This window comes from Lipophrys pholis (genome assembly GCF_963383615.2).
Source record: "Lipophrys pholis genome assembly, chromosome: 5".
In the NCBI taxonomy this organism is placed as follows: Eukaryota; Metazoa; Chordata; class Actinopteri; order Blenniiformes; family Blenniidae; genus Lipophrys; species Lipophrys pholis.
The window spans coordinates 19468291-19481166 of NC_137628.1; the positions used below are offsets into that span (position 1 = coordinate 19468291).

The following is a 12876-nucleotide window of genomic DNA, read 5'->3' on the forward strand; positions in this document are numbered from 1 at the left end:
AGGGCAGTGTAGAGGGGACATGACACACATACACACTTTTCATACCCACGCATTCTCACTCTCTCACTCTCACTTCAGCTACAATCCATTTCAAAGTGATCCTTGCAACACGTGTGTCCCAGCGATCTGATGTTAATGATTTCTGTGCATCCTAGAGAGCAATATTGCATCGAAAATATGACTTCTGAGATACGGGGATTGTCTACAGTGAGGAAAACCCCACTGATGGAAACTTAATTAGATCAGAAACCAGTCTGGTTTGTGCTTGAAGTTAGAGGAAAATGTCAGTCGTTTTTTTAAATCATAGCTGCTGTATACTTTCTAAGATTCAACAGAATGTGAGTGTTTGAATGAACATCAAAACGTAGACATGTATGTTTGTCTTCGATCCTGTTAGAAAGGTCAGTAATACACTCATTCAGCCAAACAGAACATGTCATGTTCTTGTAACTTTTTAACTTCTTTTTTTTTTACAAGAATCGGTGATGACCTCCGACTTGTGTTTGGTGGGGATTCAAATCCCACCGCCAACAGATTAACCCTGTGGGTCCCTGCTCCTAGTATGTAGTTCAGATTAGAGGCTGTATGAAGTATCTAAAAAAGAAAAAAAAAACGGTGACCATCCAAAATATTTTAAAAAATAAGGTTCACAAAATATGAATGAATTAGAACCAACCCAACCAATTTGCAGAAGTATTAATATTTTTCAGAATCAGAAAACACAAAGGGGATTTGAATTTAATTATTACACATTTACTTTTCATCCTCGACAAAACTAATCTCCTCAAAACTTCACACAATTAACATGTTTTTTTTGTTTTCTTTTCATCAGATAGGGTCACACAAAGAGGAACAAACCCTCTGAAATGGATTTCATAGCACTACATTTTTTTTAAAGTAATCTCCAAACACAGTGACACTGATTCAACCAACGTGTGCAGAGGTCCAATCTCAAATCAACACATCATACAAAAAAAAACAGGCATAGATAATTCGCCACATCAAACCTTTCAAACATGTGCACATGGCTATTGTGCATTCAGTGTTAGATTTCAGGTTGGGCCCCAAACACAGAGAAACCAGGAGAGAGCACAACAGGGTCTCTTACGGTAAAGAGTTAATGATTATGGGAAATGTGAAATACTGTAAATTGATCAACTACAAACAGGAAGAGAAACTAGGGAGACCAGAATGACACTAACAATGCAACGATCACCCATAACATTATGACCTTCCTATTGCGTAAATTCACTTTTTGCTTCCCATTGGCGACATTGATGTTCTATTTATTCTTGCTCCATTCTATCAGAAACCAGCACAGATTCTGCAGCTGTTTCACCTGCAGTCAATTCTCAGTTTTCACTGCCTTCACGTTACACGTCCATCAATGAGCTTAGGCTATTAATGACAATGGTGCCCGTTTATGTTCGTTTATATCCATTATGCTCCTTGAGCCACTTTCAATAGATACTGGCTACTGTATACCAGGAAGACATCAGCAGAGCTACAATTTTAGATATGCTCTGACCAGGTCATGTCGCTGTAACAATCCTGGCTGTGGTCAAACTTGCTGAAATCCTGACACTATTTATTTTTACAGCTTCTGAACCATCAACTTTGCGGGCCAAAATCTGTTGCTGAATATGAGAGAATCAGTGCGGTCATACTGTTATGACTGATCGGTGTATATCTCACATGTAATCAATGTGGTTTGCTGTGCCACAAAACAATTGTGAGACCAGGCTAACAGGCTAACAACCACATCCCAGAGCTTGCGGTGACCGTCCCTGAATGATGATGCTGTTTAAGTGCACAGTGCAGAAAAATAATCAATAAGGCTCTTCTGGGGCTTATCGTTCCAACAAAATAATGCAAGGAACCAAGCACTTTCTTCATTGTTCAAGGCAGCTTACCTTAACGCCGTCTGCCTTCTTGTTGAGCAAACTTTTGGCTGCTGCAGAGGGGAAGAAAGACACATCAGTTTAGCACAAGAGTGAGCAGTCTAATGCCTCAGGCTACACTAACATGCAGCAAGCATATCAATCAACTGCGCGTATCTTCAAACTCCAGGTGCAAAAATTCCAACTGTGAGATCCATAATGCAATGCAAGAAATGCTTTGAACAACATCATTTACGCAAGGCCGCTGTTCATACTAATGCACATGTGAGGGGCTAAAGGGTGGGCGGTTAATCGGGCGTATATTTAGCAGGTGATGAAGAGGATAATCTAACAATCTCAAACAGACAATCACACAACATTCTTAGATTGACATTTGCACACATACACATGCACTTAATCAGGAGGGCCCACACATACAGTACATTCCTACCAGTCCTCTCTCACTTTATTTATAATGTCATGAATAATCAGAAGATCAAATTACATTTCGAAATGCATGCTGTGTCTATGCACAGATTTCATTCTGATCCTACGCTGGCACAGTGTGAGGTTTAACACTGTTTTTCTAAATCAGGGATGTCAAACTCGTTTCAAGTTCATGCCACATTCAGTCTGGCTTAATCTGAATGAGGCAGCAGGACAATAGCAAAATAACCTATAAATCACAACAGAGTCACATTTCAGTTTAGTTTTGGAGCATAGATGTCCCAAAACTATAATTAATGAATGCAATGTTACAAAACCTATGATGACCTCCCTGGAATTTCCTAAGTGCAAATTGAAATCCAACCAAACTTTCTTTTCAGAATACTAGTGGCAAAAGCCTGTCTGTTCCTTGGCTGCAGCCTTCAGTGTGCATGATTTCAGAAACTCACCATGCATAGCATTAATGTTACTAGCAACAAGGTAGCAACGTTTCACTGCTGCATAATGAAATCTGCAGTTCAATTGTGGGTCTCCACAGTCAGTGGAAAAATGGAAATGGTAGGCATCTTTACTGAACTATTGCACCCGACCGCCATCTTTTAGTTTTACAATTTGGAGGGTCATCCCGTGGGTTGAATTGGACCCTCTGATGGGCTGGATTTGATCTGCGGGATGAATGTTTGACACCCCTGGCCTAAATACAAAATCTTCATACATGTGTGATCAATTATTATACAAGAGAGAAAAACCTAAACTTATCAGTTTATCAGTTGAGCACAAAGCTCACATATTTCCCTGTCATTCCAAAAATCTTACCTCAAATGGATACCACAATCCAAACAAAAACGGAAAGAATATTGAAAAGAAGGAAGAAAATGATGAATAAAAGACACACAAATGCATTCTGCTGTAGAGTGAGTAAAGACAAGAAAGAGTAGAGAGGAAGAGAGCCTGAAAAAGTAGAGGTACGTCAAAGGAAATGCATGCAAAAATGTATGACACACTACAAAACAGAGAGAGTGGTAGAACAACAGCTAGAGAAAAAAGGAAGATGATTCTGTTTACAGTTACATTTTTGTTCCCAAATCATTTTTGTTTCATTAAAAAAACAGGCTGAAAGTTTTCCAAATCATATCCAATAAATGTACTTTTCAATGAGTACCAAAGAAAAGTAAGTACCTTTGGTATCAAAAGCCAAGAAATATGACCATTCTTTGAATTTCTGAAGATAAATTTGTCCGGTTCATAAAATATGTTTGGGAAACCAGGCTGTGAGAGACATACCTGAGAAGTTTCTTGTGACCAGCAAAGTGGTCAATATTGCTCCCTGCAGTGACAAGAAAAAAAAGAAAGAAGGAGGAAGTGATGACGAACAAAAGGAAGAGACAGAAAGGAAAACTGATTAAAAGGTTCCAGCTAGAAGGGAGAAACAACAGCAAAAGGGCAACTTGAAGGTTTTAAAGAACATGCAATCATTTCTATGTTCAACTGAGAATTCGTGAGTGTGGAAGACAAGAAGTGGAGGGGAGAAAGATGGCTGGATAAATCAATGTGTATAAATAGCAATGCAAACGCTTGCCAGAAGTCTCACCTTGAGTTTCCTCCTGGCATTGAATTTCTTCAGGCACTCCACAGTCTCTTGCCTGTGCATCATGGAGGCAACAGTGGACCGTTGCTGCAAGAAGATGAGAGGATTTGAGGATTAGGAATGACTATAAACAATGAGCAATACAAAGAAGTGAAAGTGATGGCAATGCAACATTGTTAGGTGTGAAAATTACAGGAGCATTAATGCAGTGTTACTCATGGTCGTTTAACAGAATCGATGCACGTGTCATGTTTTGCTGTCTAAATTTGTGTCAGTACTACAAGTGTTTCTGCATCTGTGTGTATGTGTGTGTGTATGTGTGCGTGCATGCGTCTGCATTTGTGTGCCACATACGCAGATCCAAGGATGTTTAAGGGCCTCTGCTGCAGTGATGCGTTTACTGGGGTTGATGGTAAGCATCTTGTTAATCAGATCTTTGGCCTCGGGAGTTACAGTGTCCCACTCTGGGGATGGGAACTGTCAAAAACAAGAGAGAGTCGGCTAATTATAAAGACAAAACCATCAGAGACGAATTACAGCTCATTCGATGCCCTCATTTATTCCAAGGCGAAGACGAAAACAACAAATAACACTGAAAAGTCACAATTGAACCAGCAGAAAAAATACTAGTAACAATAACAAGAAAATTACAATATAAGTCAATAAGAACAGGATCTGTAATGGTCCACCATGGATTAAACGTAACAAACAAATTACATATCATTCATAATAACTTTAAATTTGAAGTGAGTGGATTTTTGCACACTTACATCATAGGCCCCAGCCTTGATTTGCTGGTATAGTCGATGTTGGTCCTCATCCCAGAAAGGAGGGTAGCCCACCAGCAGGATGTACAAAATCACACCTGGAAGATTGCAGTGCTTCAAATTATTTTGGTACTGACCCCTGTAGAGCTGCACACACTCGAACCAACAAGAAGCTCGGTTCCTCACATTGGCCAGGTCACATGAGGCCATAGATCAAGTTTTTTGTTCTAGGATAAAAAACAGCATCAAGTATTTATAGAGATATAATTTATTGACATAATTTTGGAGTTATTTACCACAGGCCCACATGTCCACTGGTTTCCCATACGGGTCTTTCCTCAGTACTTCTGGAGACAAATAGCCTGGAGTGCCAGCAAAACCTAAAGAAATGGTATGGAGGGAAGGAGAAAATGTGGAATGGTAGGTGGGAGTGGGCAGTTCAGAGACTGGGCTTTTTGTCAGCTACCTAATTGAGTGTGTGACTAGCTGGTTGGTTGGTTTACCAACTTTTTGAGGGTTGAAAAGTTGCATGGATGAATACTCACCAAACCATGCCTGCTGGTCCCCCTGTACCTCGATAGCCAGCCCAAAGTCAGCCAACTTGACCGCCGCCCCCTTCAGCTTACTGGCCAATAGAAGGTTCTCAGGCTGGGGGGGGCGGAGTCAAACAGGTTAGAGGTGAGAGGTCACACGCTCTGGGAACAAGCTGCCCACAGACACAGATCTAAAATCAGATTAGCCAAACCAAATCCTAATCAAAAGAATTAGGGGTCAAAGTCACTAAACTGCTCCTAAATCAGTGTCTGAGGCAACTCCCTTTCTGCCACACAAATGACAGAGAAACACAAATGTGCACGGGACCAAATCTCTACATGACCACGGACAGTTTTCACACTGGAGCTGTGGACTTGGTCCCTCAGTCTCATGGATTTAAAGGGAGTGACTTGGCAGGCAGACACGATGTGCTCGTCCACCAATCCACAGTTGAAATCCATGAGTGGGAGCACAGTGCACACTGCAGGGAGAAGGATACAGGGGGAAGGTGTGGTGCAGGAGACGGAGACGTGGGTGTAGAAAACAAGTGGCTTATCCATACGCATAATGGAAATCACACACTGCACAATAACACGAGTTTAACAGTCACAAATAGGCCGCTGCATGCACAAACGCATACACACTCATAGGCACAAGCACACGCACATGCGCGCGCACACGCACACATGGTCACAGGTGCAGAAAGGTCTCTGCTAACCTAAGGCCAGTTAGACAGTGTGCTCTAATGAATAATACATTTCTTAACATTTAAAGAGACTAGACACAGACCTGCACCTGTGAGCAGGCAGTTTATGGCAGACGTGTGATTTAACAGGACACAGACCCAATCTGACAACTGGCCACATCTACATAATGATTTACATAATAATGAACAAACACTCTGGATCATGAAGCATGTGAAAACTTGAAATAACTCCAGCAAATGGACAACTTGCCCAATAGAAACCAAAACTTGTTTTTTTGTGAGTGTTTTCCTTCCTATTACAGTTGCGTGTTCACAATCCATTTGATCGAAGAAGGCTTTCTTGAATTCTGTTCTCTTATTCCTCCACATCACTACACTCATGGGACGCTATGAGGATACCGACTACCATTAGAATATTCATGACCTCAGAAAATCATTCACATCTCAACATAATTTTTACATAATTATGCAAATGGTGATCATTCCTGAGCCTCAGACTCATGATTGCTCCTCTTTCTATCACCACTGCAAAAGACTCAGAGCACAGGCACACACATACATACATGCGTGCGTGCACACACGTACACACACAAAAACACTACAATACTAGCTGCTGCATCACTTGCTTGGCAGGAAGATTACTGAACTGGGAATACTGACTAGCTCAACAAGGATCTGCAATAATGATGGAAAAGAAAAGCAGCAGGAAAGGAGTGGGTGTCTGCAATTTGGTAGCTTTGAATCATTTGAATTGTGCCCCTGCAAACTACAATTGCAGCATATTTCAAAGCTGAGGTCAAGGTCACATCTGCTTCATTAAATGTCCAAAGCTGTTATGAAGAAGGCGACAAAGAGGCTTTATAATGGTATGATGTTTCATCTCTAATGAGCAAGTGACAGGGAATTTAAATTTTGCCTTTATTTCATCAAATTATTATTAAAAAGAAGCAAAAAAGATGTTAAGATAGTGACAGTGGGTTAGTCTAAATCATTTGTTGTGCATGAATCAGAAATCTTCTTTTATTTTTGCAGCAATGACTGACTGTGGTCATACAAACCTTCAGGTCCCTGTGAACGATCCCATTAACATGGCAGTGATGGACACTCTCCAGGATCTGCTGTATGCAGTGGCTGAGGGCAGGACAGCAATGGACAAGTGCAAGATTGTGACGGTAAAGAGACAAAAGCAAGGAAAAAAAAGGTAGAGAAAGAGAGGAGGTGAAAGGAAATGGTGTTGGGGAAGAGAAGAAGAAGATTTATTGGAATGCTGTACAACATCTCTGATGAGACAACACACACAAACACACACACACACACACACACACACACACACACACCCACACACCCACACACCCACACACACACACACACACACACACACACACACACACACACACAGGTTTTCTCTCTCTGGGGATGCAGCAGTACGAAGCAGGCAGTGTAAGGTAGGCTGTGTATGATTGATATTGCAGGCTATATGTCATTAATCACCTTTATAAATAACTCTTAGAGAAGCCTCAGAGACATGGCAACTGTATTACACTTCAGAAACGAACATATGTGAAACACAAAAAACACGCAGGCACACACGCACACACACCAGCAGTATAAAGCGAGAGAGTTTCTCTCTACAGCAACAGACAGAGATGCATAATGGCTGCTGCGCTCAGCAGAGTGTGTGTGGGTGTGTGTTACCTGGCATCAGCCTCACTGTAGTACTCCCTGGCGACAATGTCCTCAAACAGCTCTCCTCCTGTCACCCTTAAGGGAGACAAAGACATTATTAGTTTGTGCTTTAGTCTACCTCCATAGAGGGAACAGAATGATTCATTGTTCTGTGAATGTTCTCAATCATGCAGCCATAAGTGTTTTCAGACATACTACACAACTAGAAAATTGGAAGATCTAGCTACGGCTGTGTAAAAAATATTGTTAGAATGTATTTACTTTTAAGAAGGCTTGCGTGTGTCCATATGCACACAAACGCTTTAGAGAGGATGGGTCATAGGCTATATGCTCTGAGTTCATATTAAAGGAATTTGTTAAATAAAATTTCATGAATCACTATATTGACATTAGCATCAGCAAACAAAATCTTTTTCGGAGAATAGAAAGCGTCTGAAAAAATGTGTTCATGTACGTGTATAATAGACTCACAGATCAAACACCAAATAGTGGAAACCCTCTTCTGATATGCTGTCATGGAGTCTTACTGTAGACGAGATTGAACCAAAATAATGTACAAGAGGGAAAAAGAACAGCGTTTAGAGAGAAAAAACGTTATTAATTCAGTCATTATTCCACTATGAAAACAATACTAGTTGCAGTTTATTAAATAGCAGTGATAGTAGGCAAAATACATGTGACGCTTTTCATGTAAAGATTTATAATGAATAATATAAATGATCATTTATACATTAATCTAAATATATATGGTAGTTTCACCATTTAAAAGTTTACCTAATTTAATTTCCCATTTACTTCGTAACTATTGAAATGCTGCAATAGTTAAGTGGCTGTTGTGATTTCTTACATAATGTTGGATGGTAAAAGTTTCATCCGCATGTAAAAATGACGGCATTTCAGATTCTAAAAAGAAGTAACTTTGAGACAACCAAGACTGAAACCATTCATATCAAATTCAAATTTTACAGGCCAAAATGATGAGGCAACATCTTAGTAAGCTCACAAACGATCCTTTTCTTACACAATCACACAAATGTTTATGACTGTTTTAAATTAAGGCTTTGACACCTGCTCTTTAATTTACCTCACTTTTGCTTTGACCTTTACAGAAAATCGTTGCTGATTGACTCATTAGAGAGTTTATTGACAGAAGAAAGTCAATGTTTGCAAAACTCATCGACATAGCAAATAATATTCCTATAAAATCGCCCTAGATACCATTTTCACTACGGTACTTTAAATAGTTTGCATGACTTCAAAGCTAAGCAGCGAAAAATTTCCATCACAGTGTTTTAACACTTAGAGAGAACAAGTTTACATGGGAAAACCTGAATATTGGATATTTGAGCAACAGCACGTCTTGATGAGTGTGAAAACAAAAGAGGAGAGACAGTTTTTATCACAGGTATAATGAGGAGGGAAGAGAGTAGGGTCAGTGGTTAGGAGGGAAGGTGTAGGGCTCCCGTGTCTTTTTGATGACTCAGCGGTGAAAGCACACAGGTACATCATCATTAGATACTTGTATACACACACACACACACACACACACACACACACACACACACACACACACACACACACACACACACACACACACACACACACACACACGGTTTCAGCCTCTCTTACTCCTATCTGTGTCATGAAGATGAAAAGCCACAGCAGAAATCACAAGAGACCTGAGCAAAATACGTGTGTATGTGTTTGCATTAGTATCAGTGAGTCTTTTGGTGTGTGTGTGCGTGTGTGTGTGTGTGTGTGCGTGCCTGCGTGCGTGCGTGCGTGCGTGCGTGCGTGCGGGTATTTTGGGATTGAGGACACTCACCAATGTTGGGGTGTTTCAGTAAACGACAAATCCTCGCCTCTCTCTCCAACTTTTGATGATCTGAGAGAAAACAAACCATGGACAAACACAGACAGGGGAAGACAGAGAGTGATGATTTTAATTATCTTCATTATTTCTCAATATGATTGTACTGTTTTTTAAACCATCAAACATTAAGTAGTTGGGGTTTCTTTTCCTGAGTGGATGACACATCGCAGTGTGTGTGGGCATCCTTGTTAGTGAGGGCCTGTATCTTGCTGGGTGTGTATGTGTCGGCTCTGCGTCAGCTTGCTCTTTTCCTTATCAGAACTGAAATGCTTGACAAAAATAATGCGACCTGATATGTGCTTGGTTATGTGCCACAAACAGACAGGCAACAGTGAACAACAAACAGAGCGAGCAGCCACACTGGATTCATATTGACCTCTGGTGATGGACTGAAAATAAGCTCCTGGCATGCACTTGCAGTGTCCTTACATTGAACTGGAGGCAAAATAAATGAATAGACATTAACTCAAATGAAATGGGATGCAGGTTTTTTTTTCTTGCTGATAACATGTGCATTACTTACTCTGTATATTTATAAAATTTTAATATAATTTAAAAAAAAATTACAATACAAATACACTATGAGTCCATTTTGATTTCTCAACTTCTAAAAACTAAATATTTGCATTTCTTTTTGGTATCAGTTTCAACTGGAATTATTCATCTGGACAGTGAATTATTCTGATCATATCTCTGTAATATGATGAATTATGTTTTGTGAGCCAGTCATGCATGACACAAAACACATTCAATATTTATTGGGGACAATCTGGTATAGCAGTACCCGAGGTTTCATTTCGATACATGTATAGAATTTAAAACCTTACAAAAATAAGATTTTTTTTTTCCCATTAATGTTATGGAGTGCATTAAAGCTTGGAAGGCTGTAATATGTATAATGTGAGAATATTACATGCAAAGCTGTTGCAATCCATGCATGGACAGAACATTTTATTTTACTGTTTATGTTCACATTTATTTACGAGGAATAGAACTGAAAAAGTGTCAATTCTATCTTCTAAGATTCACAAATCCAGCTCACAGTGTCTTCATGGCCAGACTGAAAGGACAGCAGGTGTTATGATCACAGTGCCCCTGCTGCCCCGCATCAACATCCCAGACAGTAAATATGGCAGCCAAGACAGCATCTTGTGTCCCTGCTCTGTGACACCGGGTCGATTTTAACTGACTTTGCAAACACGAAGCGACATTCACAAGTCCAGCGACTCAAATTCGGAAACAACTGAGTCAGAACAACAACAGTCATGATAATGAATAACACGGGACAGTGTTGAGGCGACCCATTTCAACTTTGCCTCGGGACAGAGAGAGACAGAGAGAGAGAGAGAGAGAGAGAGAGAGAGAGAGAGAGAGAGAGAGAGAGAAGAGGTGAAGAGAGAGAGGGGAGGAAAAACTGAGAGAGAAACAAGTGCAGTGGGTTTTGCTTTTTTTTTCCTCCAACAAAATAAGACGCCTATTTTTCACTTTCATCTGTGCCTTCCTCTGCTCTTCTTGATGCTATGGAAACTGTGGGCTATGGAAACTCGGTGCTGCAGCACAGACGCAAGACCAACAAAGAACACCAGACAACTCGTTCTTATTAAAGACCCACATATCTCTTGGTTTTCTGTTAATGTAGTGCATCTATAGGATGCAACAGGCACGCACGCAGACAAACTTAGCACTCGCTGCACTTCGAGCAAAATAGGCTCTGGAAAGCTTGCAAATGTGCAACAGAAAAGCTGGGACAATATGTTCACTTTGCCTAAAAGTCTGTACAGCTACACCTAAAGGAGAAGATTTTCTATTTCAGTAAGGGAGGTTGATCCGGAATAACGTCTAACAGTGAAACACATAATTAATTTATTGTTGCACTGTTGTTGAAGCTAAAAATGTCTGATTAAGAAGTAACAAATATGGTCTCCTCCAACGCAAGTTATTGATTTGTAATCCTCCTCACTCCTTCTGCCAGAGCAAATCCTCAAAATGAAACACTGAAAACAACTACATTTGTTATAAGTTTCTACTCGTAAATGTGACAAAAGCTGGAGGGATGACACAAAAAATGGTGTTTAGACTGCATGCATATCAGAACTATTGTATCTCTAATGTGTGGCTGCAAGCCTTCCATGTTGTCGATGAAAACATGGCAATTTGTATTTAGCTGAAGCACTGTGCCAGCTTTAGAGACGTGCACAGCGGCATAGAGGCACACAAGCATCCCAACAGGCACTGCCCGGAAACAAGGGCCATTATTGCATGATTAGCAGGACCCTGTGAGCAAGGTCACCTAATCTCTCCATCTCTGCCTCAGTCCCACAATGTTACTGACTGGTATTGGATCTCTTACCACCAACTCTGCCATTCACTTCATAACCTAATCAATTCACTGCATCAATGCCATAGTCCTGTTGTCTTAATCTGAAAGGTCTTTTTATTTCTTCACTTTTTGGCTTTTAGTTAGACTTAAATATGGATTTTTGGGTTCACATTACTTGTTAGATTATAAGTAGAAGGTTTTGCTTTTTATGTGTTTGTGAGTAGTTTTAAATACAATTTTTTGAATTTAATGTTATTCTATAGCCCAATATTGTTTCATATCCATCACAAAACTGATGTTTACTGATAGATAGATAGATAGATAGATAGATAGATAGATAGATAGATAGATAGATAGATAGATAGATAGATAGATAGATAGATAGATAGATAGATAGATAGATAGATAGATAGATAGATAGATAGATAGATAGATAGATAGATAGATAGATAGATAGATAGATAGATAGATAGATAGATAGATAGATTATAGTCCTCAACAGTGTTAAAAACACAACAGCATCGACAACATGGGCCTTCAGCTTGATTACATCCAACCCTGTAAGGTACGACTGTCTCATGCATGTGATTTGAGCCTGTTTGTTGAAGTCGTCATTGCTATTCTGTCACTTCAAAGGTGAAACAATCAGCCATGGTTCTGAGCATTTATTTGAGCAGTACAGTGGAGCAGTGTTAGAACTTTCGGTGTGGAGTTTTGTTGATTCGCCCTGTGCTACTGTAGATTGTCAGCAGGTAACTCTGCATTGTGGGTGACTCCAGATCGTGTGAACGTGTGCGGTGACTGTTTATTTTTAGCGCTGTAATGGATCTGCAACCTTAAGACGTGTCGCACCACCAGTTCAAGGACAAATCCTAATCCGGTCAAATATAGGATATGGATCAATGTCTGTTTGTACGTAAAAAGCTTGTGTGACCATTGATGGGAAACTTATTTTCTTTTGGAGAAGGTTTAGTCATTGCATTTATTTACAGGAGGAAAGATATTCGGACGATATGTCTTCTGAATGTGATGCTGTAGGCAGCTGTGTCCATGTCAAAACTCCCCAATCTGGTCG

At 40.1% G+C, this 12876-nt stretch overlaps 1 protein-coding gene across 12 annotated transcripts in view; it reads right to left on the reverse strand.

Moving 5' to 3' along the window:
* The window catches only part of camk2d2 (calcium/calmodulin-dependent protein kinase (CaM kinase) II delta 2), a 28972-nt gene that overhangs the window by 7675 nt on the left and 8421 nt on the right, over positions 1-12876 (reverse strand). For 8 of the 12 annotated variants that reach the window (XM_080464346.1, XM_080464341.1, XM_080464344.1 and 5 more), the window contains exons 3-13: positions 9434-9493; positions 8080-8134; positions 7618-7683; positions 6981-7053; positions 5228-5330; positions 4979-5062; positions 4686-4780; positions 4270-4392; positions 3919-4002; positions 3612-3654; positions 1914-1951 (exon numbers count right to left, since the gene is read on the reverse strand). In XM_080464346.1, coding sequence (XP_080320472.1) covers positions 1914-1951; positions 3612-3654; positions 3919-4002; positions 4270-4392; positions 4686-4780; positions 4979-5062; positions 5228-5330; positions 6981-7053; positions 7618-7683; positions 8080-8134; positions 9434-9493 — 824 coding nt within the window. Of the gene's footprint in view, positions 1-1913; positions 1955-3611; positions 3655-3918; positions 4003-4269; positions 4393-4685; positions 4781-4978; positions 5063-5227; positions 5331-6980; positions 7054-7617; positions 7684-8079; positions 8135-9433; positions 9494-12876 lie in introns of all 12 variants that reach the window. The other 4 variants (XM_080464340.1, XM_080464349.1, XM_080464347.1 and 1 more) reach the window with 1 other exon arrangement.